This window comes from Notechis scutatus, chromosome 13, assembly GCF_049901735.1.
Source record: "Notechis scutatus isolate UNSWTSFEM ecotype Mainland chromosome 13, rNotScu1.2, whole genome shotgun sequence".
NCBI lineage: Eukaryota > Metazoa > Chordata > Lepidosauria > Squamata > Elapidae > Notechis > Notechis scutatus.
In genome coordinates, this window is record NC_142021.1 from 10,598,360 (window position 1) to 10,621,047 (window position 22,688).

At 45.1% G+C, this 22,688-nt stretch overlaps 1 protein-coding gene across 2 annotated transcripts in view; it reads right to left on the reverse strand.

The window, feature by feature from the left end:
• Positions 1-22,688, reverse strand: part of LOC113425103 (transmembrane protein 132C-like) — a 150,746-nt gene that overhangs the window by 49,531 nt on the left and 78,527 nt on the right. For both annotated transcript variants that reach the window (XM_087942978.1, XM_087942979.1), the window contains exon 3: positions 15,657-15,803. In XM_087942978.1, the coding sequence (XP_087799104.1) occupies positions 15,657-15,803 (147 nt within the window). The remainder of the gene's footprint in view (positions 1-15,656; positions 15,804-22,688) is intronic.

Below are 22,688 nucleotides of genomic sequence, written 5' to 3' on the forward strand. Positions count from 1 at the left end.
TCTTCTAGGCTAATTAGGTTGATGAGCAGCAGGTAAGAGTGCAGTACTGCAGGCTACTTCTGCTGACTGCCAGCTGATTGCAATTTGGCAGTTCGAATCTCACCAGGCTCAAGGTTGGCTCAGCCTTCCCTCCTTCCAAGGTGGGTAAAATGAGGACCCAGATTGTTGGGATTATTAGGCTGACTCTGTAAATTGCTTAGAGAGGGCTGTAAAGTACTGTGAAGTGCTATTGCTATTGCATTCCTTTCCTTTCCTTTCCTTTCCTTTCCTTTCCTTTCCTTTCCTTTCCTTTCCTTTCCTTTCCTTTCCTTTCCTTTCCTTTCCTTTCCGTGAATAGTGGTTAGAGTGCAGTACTGCAGGCTACTTCTGCTGACTGCCAAATGATTGCAATTTGGCAGTTCAAATCTCACCAGGGTCAAGGTTGACTCAGCCTTCCAAGTTCTATCCTTCTGAGGTGGGTAAAATGAGGACCCAGATTGTTGGAGACAATATGCTGACTCTGTAAACCACTTAGAGAGGGCTGTAAAGCACTGTGAAGCGGTCTATAAGTCTAAGTGCTATTGCTATTAATGTCAGGTACAAAGAATCGGACCGTTCATAAGGTTGCAGGATGCTCCGTCCCAGAAAACAAGTTGGTCTTCAATGTCATTGTAGCAACTCTGATTTCTTAGATGTAGAGGTCGGTGCGAATTCACAATTTTACTTCACTCAATCCTTTCCTGAAAGCAAAGTCCCCACTCAAAGGGTGCCCCTCCTCTCATAAATATCACCAGTTCTTGATCTAAGGCTTATTCTTGGTCAGCATCTCTCCCTCTCAATCGTTGGTGTCTTCTATGCTTCTCAGAAGGATCAGACAGTTGAAGGACTGACTCAATGGAACGTTCATCCGATAAGTATTTCCCTTCCCTAATCATTGGCTGGAGATATCAACTCTACTCTCCAGAAGACAGAAGCACAACCAAGATATGGAGCCAGGTTTGACCCCGATGATGTGACACAGATGTGAGACTGTCATCCCATGAGGTTTGGTAGCACGAGCAAAGACAAGAAAATGCATCTGTATGTGCCACTCAAGACTGCTTTCTTCGTTTTAGGACAGCCTGCTCCTCTAATCTCTAGAGAAGATGACCTTTTCACCACTGTTAAACAAAGATTCAACTACTGGACCAATTAATTTTGGGTCCGTAGAACAGAGCACATCTTAACTTCCATTCTGGATATCAAAAAGTCTTGGTCATAGATGATGATTTATTAAAGTAAGAATATCGCTGAAAAAGTTAGGGGAATAGAAGTTTCTCTGTTCTCCAAAATTTAGAGATCCATTTGATGTTCCCATCCACATCCAATTTTTATGATTTGGAGCTCCATGTGATGTTTTCCATCAGTAATTCCGGGTAAGCAATTCTCATCTTAACTGGAGATGAATAATGAAAAATTAATCTCTGCTGAATGTAACTAAGTTTTTCAGAGCAACAGCAAAACTACTTAGGCATTATCACTTTCAGCAGATGTTTCCTGACTGCTTTCATTTACAAAAATACCTGTCATGTTTTACCGTTTCCTTGAGGAAAACCACACAAACACACAATTGGTTGGAATTAATAAAAATTTTCCCTGTGGAAAAATAAGCTTTCAAGCTGTCATTCTAACACTGATCAGAAATGATTGAAAAACAATGAATGAGAGATATCTACCTTCTTCTCTGGGTTAAGCTTCAATGCACTTAACTACAAAAAACTGCTCAATCTTATTGCACAATCACCGCTCTTTTTATCTCTCATGAACATCTGTTTCTGCTTTTGGAAAAATTAAGGTGTCACAAGTGAATAGTTGTGTATCTATAAGGAGGAAAAGTACCTTGAAGAAAATGATGGGGATGTCAACTCAAGGTATCTCTTGATACCTTATAATGGTGTTCCTCAACCATCATCATCATCATCCTCTTTTAACAACCCCAAAATCCTTTGCCAGGTGGAGTCTGGGCAACTGAATGGATCTGAGTGTTTACTGGTCGGATGCCCTTCCTATCGCCAATGCAGAGTTTTATTCAGCAGATATATTCCCAGAGAGAGAGAAATATCTGCCTCTACCTAGGATCAAACTCACAGCTTCCAGATTGTGAGGCGAGAGCTCCACCTCTAGCCCACCACACACTCCTGAGTTTCTCAACCATAGCCACTTGAAAGTGTAGGGACTTCCAGAATTCTTCAGCCATCATGACAATCTTAAGCTCTGTGAACTTTAAACTTAAGATGTATGGACTTTAACTCTCAAAATTCCCTAGTCAGCGTGACAATCTTAAGATGTGTGGACTTCAATCTTATGATATGTAGATTTCACCTCCCAGAATTCCCCAGCCAGCATGACAACCTTCAGATGTCTGGACTTCAACTCCCAGAATTCCCCAGCCAGCATGACAACCTTCAGAGGTGTGGACTTCAACCTTATGATACGTAGACTTCACCTCCCAGAATTCCCCAGCCAGCATGACAACCTTCAGATGTGTGGACTTCAACTCCCAGAATTCCCCAGTCAGCATGACAACCTTCAGAGGTGTGGACTTCAACTCCCAGAATTCCCCAGTCAGCATGACAACCTTCAGAGGTGTGGACTTCAACTCCCAGAATTCCTCACCCAGCAAGGCTTTTTCCACCCCCTTCTAACTCACCAACAAGCCTGCATCTTTAGCTACATGTCTTGCTTCACATCTTAGTTTAATCTATGTTTTTAAATGGATGGGTTGAGTGAATCCCATCGTTTTCTATAAGGGAATTAGAACCAGTAAAGATGGTGGCTTTAACCTCGTGATTGAAACCCTTTTAACGGGTCATGGATGCCATCTTTATTTTTTGACTCCACCCTCAGGTAACATTGATTTAGGGGAGGATATATTAACTTGGAACCTCATCCCTTCCAATTATTTCCATGCTCCAGACGGTTCATTTTTAAAAAAAAAAAAATCCACTATATCTTTCTGTCTACAATAAATCCAGATAATTTATACACTTGCTCTTGCCTCAGCCTTCCTTTTGAATTTGTCTAGATCTTTCTGGCACCATGACACTACTAACACTACTAATTCAATGTTTTTATATTGCACTGTTCCATTTTTTTTAAAAAAAAGGTGTTTGTGAAATAATAACAGTGACAAAAGCATCAACAATATAGATATAATGCCTTGGGGGAACCTCTGGGTGTGAACATCCATACTCTCATCCTGGACTGGTGACATCTTGCATTCCCTCCCCCCCAAAAATAATCAAAAAATCTCAGAGCAGTTTGCAATCATAAAATATACATGCAATCAATCTAAGCCCAATGCAATAAACAAGCATCAAGAACTATGAGCATCATAAAATTAAAAAAGAAATTGTTCAAAAGAGCAGACAAAGAGCCCTCTTTAAAAGACACCAGTAAAAATGAGAGAAACATTATCTAAACTTAGCCACCACAAAAAAAAGAGAACACAGGGGTTTTTTTTTTCCATTGCAGAAGGAATCACAGTTTAGCAGCTAAAAACCATAAATTGTCAAGGCTTTGGAACTCTTCAGGGGAAGCTACTTCATGTGGCAAACCAAAACGTATCAGCTTCCTCCTTATTTTCTGCTTACGAGGTTGGTCTGAGCCAGCCAGGGATCTAACCCTACTCCAATCAGGGGTCACATCCAGGCTAAGATGGAGTCATGTCTTGTGTCCTTTAGCGGAGAGCTGTAGCTCCAGGCAAAGAACACACAGTCCGTTGTCCCAAGTAAGGATGAAACCATTTTTATAACTAGTCAAAACTAAGCTGACACAAAGAAGCTTCTAAGGTTTCCATAGTCCTCATCTACACCTAGATTGCATAAAGAAAGTCCTACACTCGATCTCTACATAAACTAGAAAGAGCTGGGTTGAGTGATTGTGGAAACTGTAGTCATATAAATCTAGAGATGTTGGAGAAGACGTTTGCAGTCATATACATCTAGAGATGTTGAGGAAGATTTTTGAGTGTCCCTTGGATTGCAAAGGAGACCCAATCAGTCCATCCTAAAGGAAATGAACAACCCTGACTCTTCCTTTGAAAGGACAGATCTTGAAGCTATACTTAATCCCAGGATCTTTTTACAAGCTAGAGAGGGGCTGAGTTGAGTGACTATGGAAATTGTAGTCATATACATATAAAGATGTTGGGGGAAGACTCTTGAAAGTCTCTTGGACTGCAGAGGAGATCCAGTCAGTCCATCCTAAAGGAAATGAATGACCCTGATTGTCCTTTGGAAGGACAGATCCTGAGGATGAAGCTCAAATACTTTGGCCGCCAAAGCAGAAGAGAGAACTCCTTGGAGAAGACCCTGAAGTTGGAAAAGATGGAAGGCCAGAGGAGAAGGGGAAGATAGAGGAGGAGGAGGAGGTGTTTAGATAGTGTCATGGAAGCAGTGGCCATGAGTTTGGGCAAACTCAGGGAGTCAGCGGAGGACAGGGGGACCTGGTGTAGTATGGTCAACGAGGAGTCAGAAACAACTTAGCAACTGAACAAAAAAAAACATCCAGAGAAACAAGCCTGCATTAAAGGCATCTTGGAAAAGAACAAGATCTCTTAGGGGTTCAGAAATATCCCTTTCTGAACCAGAGTGAAGTAAAACATCAGCACCATCTTCTGGCAGACAGTATAATGCAAGAACTGAGCCCTATGAACTCTTGACATGTCTCAAGCTGCAGACGAGATGTTCAGTGGTTTCCTACAGTCATCTCAGCCCTTCGGTTTGAGGTGAGAATAGAGGAGAAATGGCAATCTCCCTACGCAGCTGGAACTACTGCCACAGGCCAGGGTGCAGAATTGCTGTGGACACCTTCTTATGAATTTAGAAACCCTTTTTAGTTGACTTTCTCTGAAGTCATCCTTCAGAAGTCTTTGGGTAGAATGTAAAATATGTTGTTCTCCAACAAAACTATTTCTAGAGATAAATTTCTTTGAGGTCTAAACTGAGGCAGGTGTAGAGGGCTGGCCCAGGCAAGATTTAAAATATTCACTATTCCACATTTCAAAGAAAACTCTATCTATCTATCTATCTATCTATCTATCTATCTATCTATCTATCTATCTATCTATCTATATCTGTGTTTGTCTGTCTGTCTCTATCAATCTATCTATCATCTCTCCATCTATCTACAGTATCTATCTATATCTGTCTGTCTGTCTGTCATCTATATCTATCTATCTATCTATCTATCTATCTATCTATCTATCTATCTATCTATCTATCTATCTATCTATCTATCTGTCATCTGTATATCTCTATCGTTGGTCTGTCTATCTGTGCCTGTCTGTCTGTCTACCTGTCTATCAATCATCTATCTCTATCATCTATCTGTATCTCTCTCTCTCTCTATCATCTATCTATCCTATCTATCTCTGTCATCTGTATTGTCTGTCTATTTATCTATCTATGATCTACCTATCTCAATCATCTATCTGTATCTCTCTATCTGTATCTCTTTATCTCTATCATCTATCTCTATCCTATCTACCTACCTATCATCTACCTGTCTCTCCATCATCTATTATCCATCCATCCATCCATCTTACTACCGGTATTAGATATTTTACTATACCTGTCCTTAGGGCTTAATATTCTGATTGATTGATGCCCAAACCTGAGAAAACTTAGGATTCTTCCTGTAGGAATCTTATCAATGGAAAGTTATGAAATCAATTCATCCCTTGAACATTGCCCTGCTTGCGACTATAAATAGGAAACTCTTGACGCAACGCCTGGGCGATACTTGAGAGGTCACCCAAACAACCTTCAACAAATTGAAAGAGGCGAAGCAAATGGATCGCTAATCAAATCAATTTCCTCCTGGGGAAATTGATTTGGAATTGAAAGGGAGAGATGAGTCAAGCGTGATTGGTATTGTTAAGCCAGAACATCAAGTTGATGAATAACATCCATTATGTTGCACTGTACAAGACGGAACACCGTTATAAGTGGAGGAACTGCCTGCCCAAGTGATTGGAGTTAACAAGGGGAAGATTTTGGCCATGGGGGAGAGAAAGCGAAGGATCTGGGAGGTTTCAAAAGACTTGGCAGCTGGTCAACCCTTGACTTGAAACTCAAGAAGAAGCTGGGAAACCTAACCCTAAGGACCATACTGGCACTACAGGACAGAACAAAATGACAGAGTTGGAAGGGACCGTGGAGATCCTGTAGTCCAACCTCCTGCCCAAGCAAGAGACCCTATACCATTGCAAACAAATGTCTGCCCAGTCTCTTCTTGAAAGCCTCCAGTGATGAGGCTCCCACAACTTCTGAAGGCAAGTTGTCCCACGGATTGACTGTTCTCACAGTCAGGAAATCTCTCCTCCTTTCTAGGTTGGTTTCTCTGCATGGTTACTTTCCATCCTTTATGGCATATTGGATGATGGGATAAATATCAACCCTCCATACGACCAACATCTTGACTTGGGTTCATCAGAACACCTCTACGCATCCTCTCTTTTCTAGTTTGTAAGTCTACTTTGTAAGTAAATCATATGAGAGAGATGTTTGCCCAGCACATTATAAAGATTTTTAAGAGCAACAGCAATAGCACTTAGATTTATATTCTGCTTCACAGTGCTTTACAGCCATCTCAAAGCGGATTGCAAAGTCAGCCTCTTGCCCCCAATGACCTGGGTCCTCATTTTACTGACCTCAGAAGGAGGGAAGGCTGAGTCAACCTTAAGCTTGTCAGGATTGAACTGGTGGCAGTGGGCAGAGTTTGTCTGCAATACTGCATTTTAACCACTGTGCACCATGGAAGGGAAGGAAGGAAGGAAGGAAGGAAGGAAGGAAGGAAGGAAGGAAGGAAGGAAGGAAGGAAGGAAGGAAGGGAGAGAGGGAGGGAGGAAGGAAGGAAGGAAGGTAATAACAATAGCACTTAGATTTATATACCGCTTTATAGTGCTTTACCGCCCTCTCTAAGTGGTTTACAGAATCAGCCTCTTGCCCCCAACAATCTGGGTCCTCATTTTACCGACCTGTTTGGAAGGCTGAGTCAACCTTGAGCCTGGTGAGATTCGAACTGCCAAATTGCAGGCAGCCGGTAGTCAACAGAAATAGCTTGCAGTACTGCACTCTAACCACTGTGCCATCTCGGCAAGTCCAACAGATGAGACCAAATTCAAGCCCGATGAAAGGTGGTTTTCATTGAAGCTAATTCCTGGGAAGGAAGGTGGGACCTCGCCATGATCCACCTGTGTTAAAAAGCCTCCAGGTGATTCTGGAAGATGGTTGAGCAGAAGCAATGCTTGAAGGTTGTGCAACTCACCCCTATCATTGGCACAAATCTCTTTTGCCATTTTGAATCACCAGCTAGTAAGAACCGTTAGGTATGGCTGGAAACTAATCAAGGAGAGAGCCAACCTAGAACTAAGGAGAAATCTTCAGAAGTTGTGGGTGCTCCATCACTGCAGGTTTTCAAGAAGAGACATGACAACCATTTGTCCAGAGTGATATTGGGCTTCCTGCCTGAGCAGATTGGACTAGAAGACCTTTGGAAACTGAACAAGGAGAGATTCCACCTAGAAATAAGGAGGAATTTTCTGACAGTGAGAACAATCAACCGATGGAACAGAAGTTGCCCTTGGAAGTTGTAAGAGCTCCATCACTTGAGACTTTCAAGAAGAGACTGGACTGCCATCTGTCAGAAATGGTGTAGGGTCTCCTGCTTGGGCAGGGGGTTGGACTAGATGACTTACAAGGTCCCTTCCCACTCCATTATTCTGTTATTCAATGAAATGGCTCGCCTCCAAAAGTTACGGGTGCTCCAACACTGGAGGTTTTTTAAGACGAGACTGCACAGCCATTGGTCTGGAATGGAAGGGGGTTTCCTGCTTGAGCAGGGGATTGGACCAGAAGACTTCTCACCTGCTTGGGCGGGGTGTTGAACTAGATGACCTCCAAGATCCCTCCCAACTCTATTAATCTGTAAAACCTCCAAGGTCTGTTCTATTATCTCTGTTATTCTATTTTGAATGCTGACGGGCTTAAAAGTTATCTATGATTTATCTATCTATCTATCTATCTATCTATCTATCTATCTATCTATCTATCTATCTATCTATCCATCCATCCATCCATCCATCCATCATCTAGCTATCTTCTCTCTCTCTCTCTCTCTCTCTATCTATCTATCTATCTATCTATCTATCTATCTATCTATCTATCCATCCATCCATCCATCCATCCATCCATCTATCCATCTATGACCTATCATCTATCATCTATCTATCTATCTATCTATCTATCTATCTATCTATCTATCTATCTATCTATCTATCTATCTATCTATCTATCTATCTATCTATCTATCTATCTATCTATCTATATCCATCCATCCATCCATCTATCCATCTATCCATCTATGACCTATCATCTAGCTATCTCTTTCTATCTATCTATCTATCTATCTATCTATCTATCTATCTATCTATCTATCTATCTATCTATCTATCCATCCATCCATCCATCCATCCATCCATCCATCCATCCATCCATCCATCTATTTGTCAACAGTGCATTGTCTGGAAAAGTTTGGGAAACTGCAGCCTGAAGAATACTAATGGGACGGTTATTCACTTTATTTTAAAGATGTTAGATCAGGTGTTTTTTTTTGCCTCCCTGGCCCCTCCTGAGCTTTATTGCCCGGGTGATTTATTCTTCTCGCCATTATCGAAAGCCAAGGCAGTGATTTCTCTCGCTGATGTCAGCGGTTCGTGAATTCCAGCAGATGTTCTTATTTCCATGGTGCTTTGAGCCTGCAGGTAGGGAGGGGACGGGAGCCCACCTCTGTTACGCATCATTTTATCTCCTTCTTCTTTTAATAAAACCTCACAAAACGGTCCTCTGTCCAGGAGGCTCAAGCTTGGTGAGGAAGATACCAAAAGGAGGGGAAATGCTTGAAAATTTTTAGCAACAGGTTCTCTGATTGGTTGCTGAGTGGGCGTGGGCAGAGTGGGTGTGGCATAGTCGGCCTCCTGCACCATAGTGGGGGGGGTGCGTTTTTGCCCTCCCCGCACTCCGGAGGCTTTCCTCGAGCCTCCAGAAGGGTGAAAACGGCCTCCCCGGGCTCCGGAGGCTCTCTGGAAGCTGGAATGGCCCCATTTCTGGCCTTCCCGAACTTCCAGGAGGCCCGTTTTTCACCCTCCCTCAGCCTCCACGCACGCCCTGCACTGCATCCAAAATGGCCGCATGGGGACTCCTGGGAGGGAAGGGGTGGGTGGGACCAGTCCGGAGTGGGATTTGGGGGTTCCCCAAACTGCACAGAATCTCTCTCCTGAACCCCTGCAGACCCCAGCTGCCCAACCCTGGAAATACATGGAACAGGGGAGGCCGAGATATTTTTGGCGGGTGGGGTCCTTGTGTTTTCAAAAGGAACACGGTAAGAATCGGGGGTGCACACAATGTTTTAAGCCGATGGCTTCTGGCTGGCTCAGAATAGTGGAAGTTTTTCGAAAGAGCAGGGCAGTCAGTTGGGGACCTTGCAAAATTGGATTTTCTGCCAAGCTGGAATTCTGAGACCCGCTCGATCAATTAGCGCGGTCACAGTGAGGTTTGCGCTTCACCGTAAGGATTTCTCTTACCCTGTTTCAAGGTTGTGTGATGAATTCAGTGGCATTTAGTTCTCCAAGCCAGTGGTGGGATTCAAATTTTTTTACTACCGGTTCTGTGGGCGTGACTTGGTGGGTGAGGCAGGGGAAGGTTACTGCAAAATCACATTCCCTCCCCCACCCCACTAACCTGCTTTCCAGCTCCGTTCTCCTGGGCAGGGCAACCAAAGAAGACCCAGCCAATCAGCTGGGACTCAATGGGAGGCAGAGAAGAGATGGGGTTGGCGGGGCCAGTCAGAGGTGGGATTGGCTGGTTCTCCAAACTACTCAAAATTTCCGCTACCGGTTCTCCAGAACTGGTCAGAACCTGCTGAATACCCACCTCTGCTTCCTTCACTTTGTTCCTCTCTTCCCCTTTCCTTCCTCTCTTCCTTTCCCCCTTTGTTCCTCTCTCCCTTCCCCCTTCCTTCCTCTCTTTCATTCCTTTCCTTCCTCTCTTCCTTCCCCTTTTGTTCCTCTCTCCCTTCCCCCTTCCTTCCTCTCTTCCATTCCTTTCCTTCCTCTCTTCCTTCCCCTTTTGTTCCTCTTCCTTCCCTTCTTTCCTTTCTTTCTTCCCCTTTCATTCCTCTCTTTCTTCCCCTTTCCTTCCTCTCTTCCATTCCTTTCCTTCCTCTTTTTCTTCCCCTTTTGTTCCTCTCTCCCTTCCCTCTTCCTTCCTCTTCCATTCCTTTCCTTTCTCTCTCCCTTCCCCTTTTGTTCTTCTTCCTTCCCTTCTTCCCTCTCTTTCTTCCCCTTTTGTTCCTCTCTCCCTTCCCCCTTCCTTCCTCTCTTCCATTCCTTTCCTTCCTCTCTTCCTTCCCCTTTTGTTCCTCTCTCCCTTCCCCCTTCCTTCCTCTCTTCCATTCCTTTCCTTCCTCTCTTCCTTCCCCTTTTGTTCCTCTTCCTTCTCTTCCTTTCCTTCCTTTCTTTCTTCCCCTTTTGTTCCTCTCTCCCTTCCCCCTTCCTTCCTCTCTTCCATTCCTTTCCTTCCTCTCTTCCTTCCCCTTTTGTTCCTCTTCCTTCTCTTCCTTCCTTCCTTTCTTCCCTTTCTTTCTTCCCCCTTCCTTCCTCTCTTCCATTCCTTTCCTTCCTCTCTTCCTTCCTTGTTCCTTCCTTCCTCCTTCCTTCTTCCTTTCTCTCTTCCTTCCTCCTTCCTTCTCTCTTCCATTCCTTTCTTCTCTCTCCCTTCCCCTTTTGTTCTTCTTCCTTCCCTTCTTTCCTCTCTTTCTTCCCCTTTTGTTCCTCTCTCCCTTCCCCCTTCCTTCCTCTCTTCCATTCCTTTCCTTCCTCTCTTTCTTCCCCTTTCATTACTCTCTTCCTTCCCCCTTCCTTCTTCTCTTCCTTCCCCTTTTGTTCCTCTCTTCCTTCCCCTTTCATTCTTCTCTTCCCTCCAGTGGTGGGATTCAATTTTTTTTTATTACCGGTCCTGTGGGCATGGCTTGATGGGTGTGGCAGGGGAAGGATATTGCAAAATCCCCACTTCCTCCCCACCCCACTAGCCTGCTTTCCAGCTCCGTTCTCCTGTGCAGGGCAACCAAAAAAGACCCAGCCGATCAGCTGGGACTCAATGGGAGGCAGAGAAGAGATGGGGTTGGCTGGTTTGCTGGTTCTCCAAACTACTCAAGATTTCCACTATCGGTTCTCCAGAACCAGTAAGAACTGGCTGAATACCACCTCTACCTCCAATGCCTCCTACCGGATTGTCAGATCTTGCCCTGAGATAATCTTTATTGGGAATCTCCTACTGGATTCCTCTTCCATCTGCTGATGATCTACAGTTCCTCCTCTTTCTTTTTCAGCATCCTTGAATCTGTAACTCTGAGGATGGTGCCAAAAACCTGATGCAAAATCTCAAGAGGCAGGAATCTGCGGATCTGCGTCCCCGGTTTTGAAATTAATAATTCTGTGAAATCGCTTTGGAAAAAGGAGAAAGATGAGAAGCCAAAAAAAAAAAAAAAAACCCCACCTGGGAGGATGGTGGCGATGCAGAATGATCCCATTAACAGAATGTAGACTGTTGCCAAATTAAATTAGTTTTAATAAAAATAACTGTTCTGTGCAGATGGGGCTGTGGAGAAGCTTTTTGAGGGAGTCTGTTTTGTGGGGGAAGGAAGGAAGGAAGGAAAAAGGAAGGAAGGAACAGTGGGAAGGAAGGAAGGAAGGAAGGAAGGAAGGAAGGAAGGAAGGAAGGAAGGAAGGAAGGAAGGAAGGAAGGAAGGAAGGAAGGAAGGAAGGAAAGAAAAGAAAGGAAGGAGGGAGGGAGGATAGGAAGGAAGGAAGACAGGAAGGAGGAAGGAAAGGAAAGGAAAAGGGAGGAAGGGAAGAAATGAAGAAAGGGGGAGAAAGGAAGGTGGGAAGGAGGGAGGGAGTGTAAGTAGGAAGGAAAGAAAAATAAAGACAGGAAGGAGGAAGGAAGGAAAGGAAAAAGGAGAGAGGGAAGAAAGAAAGGAGAGAGGGTAGGGTAGGTGGAACAGAAGGAAGGAAGAAGAAAGGGTGGGAAGGAGGGAGGGAGCATAAGTAGGAAGGAAAGAAAAAATAAAGACAGGAAGGAGGAAGGAAGGAAAGGAAAAAGGAGAGAGGGAAGAAAGGAAGGAGAGAGGATAGGTGGAACAGAAGGAAGGAAGAAGAAAGGGAGGGAGGGAGGGAGGAAAAGAAAAAGGGAGAGAGGGAAGAAAGGAAAGAGGGAGGGAGGGAGGGAGGAAAGGAAGGAAGGAATACATTCCAGATTAGGACAGAATAGAATAATCTGAATTAGCTTTATTTTCATGTCCAATGTAAGTAAAATGAAAAAGCGATGTCAGAAGGGGAAGATAAAGCAAATGCTGGAATATACAAAAGACTCCTAACGGCACTCATGAGTCTGTGGATATCATAAATGGGACTGAAATTCCCTGCCCAAGAGACCACTGAAGAAGGAAGAGCTCCTTGTACTTCGAGTTCTCTTTAGGAATATATATATAATATATATAGATAGATAGATCTCCCTTTGCTTTTTGCCATCCGCGGTTTGCACATCCAGGACTGAATTGCTGATGGTACCCAGGAAAAAAATGCTCCAAGAGTTTGGCACATCAGCTTTCCACTCACTCCACTTCAAGCCACACGATAAATAAATGGATCAGGGCTTCGATGCACGGGAGGGAAGACGGCGCCCTTTGAGATCACCTCAAAATAAAAGAGAATTAAGGCTTCGACCTCAAAGTGTTTCCCTAACGGGTTGTCACACCTGTTCCTTTCTTTCTCGTGCATGGGAAAAACAGGGGAAGCTCCCTCATTGAGACGTTGTGCGATTCCCAAAGTCCTGCCACGCTTACAAGGATAAGCAACCCAACCACATTCGAGAAAGAGGTTGCCTGTTGGCTGGATGATGGATTAATTGGCTGGATGATGGATGGCAGGTCTCAGAACTTGGCTTTTTTCTTTCTTTCTTGCAGATGTTTCATGACCCAATTAGGGAACATCATCGGTGCTGGAGGAAGAGGAGGAGGCAGAAGGAGGGAGGGAGGGAGGATTGTGTGATCCTTGATGCTCTCTGAGCTCAATTGTTTTCTTGCAAATGTTTCATGACCCAACTTGGTAACATCTTCAGTGCTAGAAGGAATCCAGCTAATGCTAGCACTGATGAACTTAACTGGTTGGGTAATGAAACATTTGCAAGAAAAATACCAGTAGACATCACCATTATTTTCCTCCTCCTCCTCCTCCTCCTCCTCCTCCTCCTCCTCCTCCTCCTCCTCCTCCTCCTCCTCCTCCTCCTCCTCTCCACAAACCCCACTCCCTTCTCAGTTGAGTCATGAATGTTTGCAAGAAAACAACCAAGCTCAGAAAGAACTAAGGACCCCACAGTTCTCCTTCCCCCTTCTCCCTCACCCTTATCTCTACAAACCCTACTCCCTTCTCCCACTCTCCTCCTCCTCCTCCTAATCCCAGAAAACCTCACTCCCTTCTATCACTGAGAATGTTACCTAGTCAGGTAATGAAACCTCTGCAAGAAAACCACCAAGCTCAGAGGCCACCTCCTATAGGAACCCTACCCTTCCTCCTCTCCTCCCAAAACCCCAGGTAGTGGGGGGGACCACCGGGGGGGGGGGGGGGTCCTCTGTTCTCCTCTTCCCTCCCTTCCTCCTCTTTTGCAAACCTCACTCTCTTCTATCACCGATGGTGTTATCTAGTCAGGTAACAAAATGTCTGCAAAAAAACCCAACAAGCTCAAAGATCACCTAACCCTAACCACACAATTACAACCCCGAGCTGCGAATATTCTTTTCTATCCGTGAACATCTAAGGAAGTCTTCTTCTTCTACATAGGAGGGATTAAGCAGCTGAACCAACCCAACCGCTTTTCTAAACAATGATGTAAAAAAAAATAATAATAGGAGTCTCTCTTTGGTGTTACAGAGGACAACCTCAGATTAGACCAGTGGTGAGATTCTACTAGATTCTACTACTAATCACCAGCTGAGGCTCTGCCATGCCAATCAGTTGAGAGCATAAAGAACAGATAAAGAACAGAAAAGGGCGGGTGGGAGGGCGATCCTACACTATTCTCTTCTTTCTCCTCTCTCAGGTGATCATCGGAGTTTTTTTTTTTACTACGGTTCAGCCAACCCGGTAGCAATTTTGCTACCGGTTTGGCTGAAACTGGAGCCAAACTGGTGGCATTTCATCGCTGGATTAGACCACAAAATGCCTATTTCAGGATCTTAAGCTATGAAGGTTTGTTTCCTTGGTGTGTGATCCAGCCAATGGATAACTGGGGAAACAGGACCAATTTTCTGGACAGGAGGGTGGACGGTTGGAGGTCTTCCTGCTCAGATGGCTCTGAACCAGCAGAGACAAGATCAAACCATCTCGCTTGGCCTGCAGAGACCCAGTGCTTCTTTCCCCTGATCGCCCATCAGAGTAACATCAGAGAGGAGGAACAAGGCCAATTATTTCTTTTAAAAGCCCTCATGTATTTTGAATCTGGGATTCTTCGTCAGAGAACAAAGCAGCTTAGCTGAACAAAGGGGCCCTGTTTCTCCTTGTAATGGGCCAAATGAGGAGAAATGATAGAGCTCAGATACATCACCGTTTAGTTATGTTGCCTTTATGCATTATTAAGGTTCTGTTAGAATGTACAGGGTCCATCTAGAGGGGCTCCTGATTCTTAAGGGGAATCAAGAAAATGGATTCTTGAAAGCTCACATTGACAAGTGATTCCTTCCTTCCTTCCTTCCTTCCTTCCTTCCTTCCTTCCATCCATCCTTTCTTTTCATTGCCCCTCCCTTTCTTCTCCCTTTTCCTTCCTTGCCCTCCCTCCCTTTCTTTTCATTGCTCTTCCTTCCTTTGTTCCTTCCTTCTCTCTCTCCCTCCCTCCTCCCTCCCCTCCCTTTCTTCTCATTGCTCTCCCTCCCTCCTTCCCTTCCATCCTTTCTTTCTTCCTTCCTTCCTTTTCATTGCCCCTCCCTTTCCCTCCCTTTCTTCCTTCTCATTTTCCTTCCTTCCTTTCCTTCCTTCCTTCCTTCCTTCCTTCCTTCCTTCCTTCCTTCCTTCCTTCCTTCCTTCTATCCATCCATCCATCCTTTCTTTTCATTCCTTTCCTCCCTTTCTTCTCCCTTTTCCTTCCTTGCCCTCCCTCCCTTTCTTTTCATTGCTCTTCCTTCCTTTGTTCCTTCCTTCTCTCTCTCCCTCCCTCCCCCTCCCCTCCCTTTCTTCTCATTGCTCTCCTCCCTCCCTCCTTCCCTTCCATCCTTCCTTCCTTCCTTCCTTTTCATTGCCCCTCCCCTTCTTCTCATTTTCCTTCCTTCCTTCACTCCTTGACTTTCCCTTTTTTCTTATTGTCCTTCCTCTCTTTCCTCCCCTCCCCTCCATGCCACTCTTCCTTCTCATTGCTCTCTCCCTCCCTCCCTCCCTCCCTTGCTCCTTCCCTCCCTCCCTCTCCATTATATTACTGCAACCAGCGAGGGGGTTTACTTCCCCTCGGCAAAGGGGGTCCTTCCTGCTTGGATCAAAACCAAAAGGGGCCCAGAATGCTCAAAGGGCTGAAGCCCAAGACTGCACTCACCTGCTGCGTGAATTCGCCTTGATTCTGTGACACATCACAGCAATCGTCGAATGCTTCCCACCATTACTGACCTCCTGCATCACGTCCCACTGCCGTAGCTCACTGATTTTGGCATTCAGGATGTTTACCCCTTTCTTCACTTTTGCCCTGTTGGGAGGAAAGTTGCAAAAAAAGAAAAAGGAATAAAAATGTGATATAAAGGAGAAGAATCGTTCTAATGGGCACAGGTCTATACCTGTAGAGAATCTCTCCGAATTAATGCCACTAAAGAAGGACTTGTCAGGGCTCCGGCATCCACCCCTATTTGAATTATGAGTCTCTAGCCGCATCTCTCAAAGTTTAAAGAAGATTTATTAGGAGTGAAACATGCCAGCGCTACCTGGGTGCAGCCGACTCTGCAGCCGAGACATATCATTCATTTCCCCCTTGACTCTGGTCTTCCCCCACCACCCCCTGGATGTATATTCTCCAATGGGACACATCCCTAGCCAAGAGTCATCAATCATGCTCTCCAGTAATATAATCTTGCACACCAGAAGCTTCGGCCGCCTAGCAATTATCTATGAAGCATTTAAGGAATGCACTACTTCCCCCGCCCCCACTTTCTGCTGTCAACTCTAAAAGACCAGAGAAATCTTTTTGAGTTGACAGGCTCTTCTTGGAATGATAATATTTGGTCCTACACTGCCAAAGAACTTTCTGTTTTTCTCTCTTTTTCCCTGGCTCCTTGAAAACTTTCCCCCCCATTTCTCCAAGAGAAAGAACCCTGTCTAAAACACACAAACCACCCTAACAAGTCATACACCTAACCTGTCTCACTATGTCAAAGCCAGCTTGATCTAGTGATTAATATACCAGGTATAAAATGGGAAAAGTGTGGGTTCTAGTCTAGCCTTAAGGCAAGAAAGCCAACTGGGTGACTTTGGGAGATGATGAGTGTCGTGTCCGGCGCTAGGAAGGAGACTCGGGAGCCAGTGACTTAGTTCAGCTCATTTATTAGTCCCGAGATCGGCTCGGGCCCCGAAGGAAAAGCGGCGGCTTTTATTCTCTAGCGGCGGCGGTTGCGGGGCTAATGGCACCGCTTTGAATCTCCGCGATTAGTTTCCACTAATCGCGGGGATCGCGGCGGGCCAATCAGTGCGGCTCGCTCGGCCAATCAGCTTGCCGCGTCTTGGCCAATCGCTGTGCGGGTCTACAAGAATGGTAATGACTGTACAGAACAATGAGTTTGAGTACGTGAGCTTGATGTATTATTTATTTATTATTTCTCACCTAGTAGCCCCAAGCTGCTCTTTTTCCTAACCTACCAAAATCTTGCTCCCTTGGATCTGATCTGAAGTCAGAAAATAATGCAGATTGTGCCATGAAAGACGTCATATTTCCAGTTGGTGTTGTAGAAGCACAGAACTTTGAAGGGTGGCACCCATGGATGGCTTAGAGCAGGGGTCCCCAACCACCGGTCCACGGACCGGGACCGGTCCATGGAACAAGTCCTACCGGGCGGTTTGCTGGTGCCGCCATCTTTTTGATGAAAAGTGCTTCCGGTGAGCTTTTCCGGGTAGAAAGCTCACCGGAAGCACTTTTCATCAAAAGATGGCGGCGCCAGCGCCCGTGAGCTTTTCCAGGTAGAAAGCCATTTCTACCCGGAAAAGCTCACGAAGCTCTGGCGCTGCCATTTTTTGATGAAAAAGTGCTTCCGTGAGGTCACCGGAAGCACTTTTTCATCAAAAAGATGGCGGCACCAGCTGATGCCGGACCGGTCGCGCGCCCAGCTGATGCCGGTACCGGGCGCGGCTAAAAAAGGTTGGGGATCACTGGCTTAGAGGACAATTAAGGAGGAAGAAACCCAAAGGAATACCATGCTGAAAAGTCTGCAAGAGATTCTCAATCATCCAGGTCATCATGGCTGTCCCAAAGTTGCTTGTTTTAGGAGGCAACTGGATTTTCTTGGTTTTTTTTCTGAAGATGTTTTGCATCTCATCCAAGACGCTTCCTCAGCTCTGACTGGATGATGTGGGGGGGAAAACCAGAAAGTCCTGTTGCCTCCTGAAAAAGCACCTTTGGGACAACCATGACCTGAATGACTGAGAATCCCAATAGACTTTTAGCTATGCAATTTGGCATGAACCCCCTTTGAATGGTGTGGGAGTCGGAATGGATTTCCAGAGGAATAAATTGCAGGAACCAGGAGCACCACTCAGGTGACCCTGAGGACACAGATAAACCTCCGTGTGGCCTCAACAACCCTCTAAAAGGATGCAAATAACCAGTATAAATCCTTCCATTCTCCACCGTCCAGTCAGAACTGAAGAAGCTCCTTGGATGAGAAGTGAAACATCTTCAAAGAAGAACAAGAAAGTCCAGTTACTTCTTGAAAAAAAAAAGTCCAGTTACCTTTTGTACACTGCTAAAACGGTCAGCAATAAAGAACTCTTGATTGTCCCTTGGAATCCAATTCCCAAAGGCTGGAATTTGGACTCAAACGTTTCCTGAAGAAGTAGAACATGCTCCTTCCAATGGACATTTGTGTGTGTTTCATTTATTTGTATCCCTCCTTTATTATTTCTACAAATAACTCAAGGCAGTGAACGTAACACTCTCTCTCTCTCTCTCTCTCTCTCTCTCTCTGTGTGTGTGTGTGTGTGTGTGTGTGTGTGTGTGTGTCTTGGACACAGTTAGCACAATCTAGGCCCACAGGACAAAGCAACACAAAGGGAAATGGGTGGGTGGAAAGCTGGAACACAACTGAGAAGGCTGGTGTTGAAGCTATGAGTTAATTAACTCCTATATCAGACATTTACCCAAAAAAAAGTGTGTCTCCTTTTTTGCCACCAGCACAATGGCTATTTTAATAAAAGCAAAGAGGAACCAGGCCAAAGGAGCTAATCCATAGTTATAGAAATCAGGAGTGTGAAGCTCTTAATGCAGTTGAAGGTCTTACAAAATGCCCTAAGCTTTACCTTTGAAATAAATATGGAGAGGCATAATCAGTTATGCTTAGAATCTCTCTCTCTCTCTCTCCTCTTCCTCCCTTCCTCTTTCTCTCTTCCTCCCCTTCTTACCTCCTTCCATCTTTCTCTCCTCTCTCCCTCCCCCTCTCTCTTTCCCTCCCTCTCTCTTTCTCTCCTTTCTCTCCTCTCCCCCTCCCCTCTCTCTTTCTTTCCTTCCCCCCTCTCCTTCTTTCTCTCTCCCTCTCTCTCCCTCTCTCTTTCTTTCTGTCTCTCCTCTCCCTCCCCTCTCTTTCCCTCCCTCTCCCTTTCTCTCCTTTCTCTCCTCTCCCCTCTCTCTTTCTTCCTTCCCCTCTCTCTCTCTTTCTCTCTCTCTTCCTCTCTCTTTCTTTCTTCTCTCTCCCTCTCTTCCTCCCTTTCTTTCTCTCTCTCTCCCTCCCTCCCCTCCTCTCTCCTTCACTCTCTGTCTCTTTCTTTCTCTCTCCCTCTCCTCTCTCTCCCCTTTCCCTCTCTCGCCTTCCCTCCTTCCTTCTCTCTCCCTCTCTTCTTCCTTCTCTTCTTCTTATATAACAAGTCCAACAGATGAAGACGAATTAGGCCAGCAAGTTAAAGAGCCCCCCCTTCTTTTTTTTAACTACTAGGGTTTTGTTGGCTGTAAAGGGTCAGTTCCCAAACACAGCAATGTTGTGCTTATGCTAGCCATACTTTTTAGGTGCATGGGGGCAAGTAGTCTGACCCCACTAGGTAGGACAGACAAGCAGAAGAATTGGCAGAGCGCATCCCTGAACACCAACTAGCAATCAGAAGAAGTAATGAAACTGCCTTAATCTCACAACACATGGACAGACAGAGCCATAGTTTCCCCCCAGAGCATTCTAGGCCAAGCTACATCTGGGCTAGAGAATTCCTGGAAGGTTGGCATTCAGAAACGTTAGCCATCAACAGGCACATAGGAGTAAATTACATTTATGCATCGTTCAAATGAAATACTGGCAATAGGACTCAGACGTATATCTATGTCAAAGTGCTTTATAGCATTCTCTAATTGGTTTGTGGAGTCAGCGTATTAACCTGCAACCATCTGGGTCCTCATTTAACTGACCCGGGAAGGATGAAAAGCGAGGAAGCAAAAAGATCAGAAAAACATTCTCTCCAAAAGTCTACAGCTTAGATAAGCAGGGATTGATCCCAGACAAACAATCAAGAAGGTAATCATACCCTAATCAAAGAAAAGGAAATCCATACCAACCACCAAAATGGGTAAAACAAACTACTGTATATAAAACAGCAAGCAAACCCCACACCCCTTCATACTGATGATATTCCCTAATGGGGTAATGAAACGTATGCAAGCAAACCACCAAGCAAAGACTATACCGAGTCTGATTTTATCCTTCTGTGTTGACACAAAACAAACCTGCATTAGACTTGCTTAAAAGTTAGATGGGAACCCACCGAGAGACCCCCAAGGATGGGTGCCTGGGAAGTGCAAACACCACTTCTACTACCATTCCCCAATACTCTGTGAGAGTTGAAGAAGCTTCTTGGATAAGAAGCAAAATGACTTCAAAGAAAAAAAAAACAAAAAACAAGGAAGTCCAGTGGCCTCTTGAAAAAAACACCTCTGGGACAACCATCACCTGGATGACTGAGAACCTCTACGGAGTTTTCGCTATACAATTTGGGATGAACATCCTTTGAATGGTGTTGGAGTAGGAATGGATTTCCAGAGGGAAAAATTGCAGACTACAGGAACCAGATGACCCTGAGGACACAGACAAACCTCCAAGAGGCCTCAATGACCCTCTAAAAGGATGCAAATGACCAACTGTCTGCAAGGAATATAAATCCTTCCATTCCCCATCATCCAGTCAGAGCTGAAGAAGCTTCTTGAAGGAGAAGCAAAACATCTTCAAAATAAAAACAAGAAATTCCAGTGGCCTCTTGGAAAAAAAAACACCTTTGGGACAACCAAGGCCTGGAGGACTGAGAATCTCTACAGACCACTTCCACTTCGTGGCAAGAAGACGACAGGGATGGTGCTTTTCTTGATGCAGTCCATCGTCCAGATGGCAGCCATATCCATCAGCTAAATAGATAACTAAATAAAGAAGAGAGGGTTTCCAATGAAAATTAAAAAAAAATGCTGGTGCAACTTTCACGGTGGCCAGGGCAAAGATGAGTTCATTTGCAACGTGCAGTGTGATCGATGCGCTTCGGGGTAAAGCTGTGCATGCTGCACACACAGAGTGAATGGGAATTCAAGCCCTACATTTGGTCATCAAAAGAAATTACGCACATTAAAAGCGTGGCTGCAGAACGAAATGTTTTATTTTTAGCCCGGAATATGAGCTGATGTTCTCTACGGTGAACAATATATATCCAACCAAAGCGCTCTCTCTGTGTCTGTCTCGCTCTCCCCTCCCTCCCCCTTCTTCCCTCCCTCTCCCTCTCCCTCCCTCTCCCCGCTCTCTCCTCCCCTCCCTCCCTCCTTCTCCCTCTCTCTCTCTCTCTCTCTGTGTGTGTAAAAGTGGGTTTAAAGGAGCCTTCTGTTTCATTGGACCATTTTTTCCAAAGAACTCTGTAACAGCTTTATTTTGGCTTTGGCGAAGGCGGTAGTAAAACTCACTCCAATGATTGAAGTTTGTTATTCATTATTCCAAATGTGATTTCCTAGTTTCTGCAAAGACATTGAACTAAGAAAGGAAAGGAAGGAGGGAGGGAGGGAAGGAAGGAAGGAAAGAAGGAAGGAAGGAAGAAAAGGGGAGGGAAAGGGAGGGAGGGAGGAAAGAAGGAGAAAGAGGGAGGGGGAGAGGAAGGGTGGGAGGAAGCAAGCAAGGAAGGAATATAGGAAGGAGGAGGGAGGAAAGAAGGAGAAAGAGGGAGGGGAAAGAAGGGGGAGAAGCAAGCAAGGAAGGAATATAGGGAGGGAAGAGAAGGAGAAAGAGGGAGGGGAAGAGAAAGAAGGGAGAAGCAAGGAAGGAAGGAATATAGGGAGGAGAGGGAAGAAGGAAGGATTATTTTGAGTCTGCCAGGACCTCACTTGTGTTCTCCGTTATATTAGTTTGTCTCCAAACATTCAGGACTTTCACAGGTCTATAAAGCAAAGGGAAGCTGAAGGAAGGTCATAAGCACAGTCACACAGCAACTGCTTTACTTATCTTTACTAAATCATGGGACCCATTTGGGATCATTAAATGAGGACCACCTGTATGATTACACCCAGAAAAATCAAAAGCCATTGAAAAAGAAGGTTGCAGAAGACAAGGTGTTTAGATATCATTGATGAATAGAATAAAATAGAACAAGAGAGTTGGAAGGGACCTTGGAAGTCATCTAGTCCATCCCCCTACATGGGCAGGGGATCCCATAGGTCAACTCGTAAAGCATTCCTGGCTTTACCCTGACACCATACCATTCTGGACAAATGGTTGTCCAACCTCTTCTTAAAAACCTCCAGTGTTGGAGCACCCACAACTTCTGAAGGCAACTCGTTCCACTGGATAATTGTTCTCACTGTCAAGAAAATTCCTCCTTAGTTCTAGGTTGCTTCTCTCCTTGATTAGTTTCCATCCGGTGCTTTTTGTCCTGGTGCTTTGGAGAATAAGTTGACGCCCCACTTTTTTGTGTCAGACCCTCAAATATTGGAAGACTGCTCTCATGTCTCTCCTGGTCCTTCTTCTCACTAGACTAGGTACAACAGGGATGTCAAACTCAAGGCCTGGAGGCCCATGGGGTGCTTAGATCTGGCCCACAGGGCCGGCCTGGAAATCGCAAAGGACCGGCCCACGGTGCTTCTGCCAGCAAAAACAGAGCCGGGGGGTGTCTGTGCATGTGCAGAGGGCTGCAGGAGGCTGGCAGAGGGCTAGCAACAGAAAGTAAAAACAAAAACAAAGGAGAAATGCTTCCCCTTTTTGCATTTGAGCATCCAAGAAGGGACAGGAAAAAAGAAAGGGAAAGAGGAAAGACAAAGAAAAAAGAAGGGAAGATGGGAAGAGAGCCAGGAAGGAAATATAAGTGGGGAAGGAAGAAGGAAGGAGAATGAAGAGGGAAGGGAAGAAGAAGAAGAAGAAGAAGAAGAAGA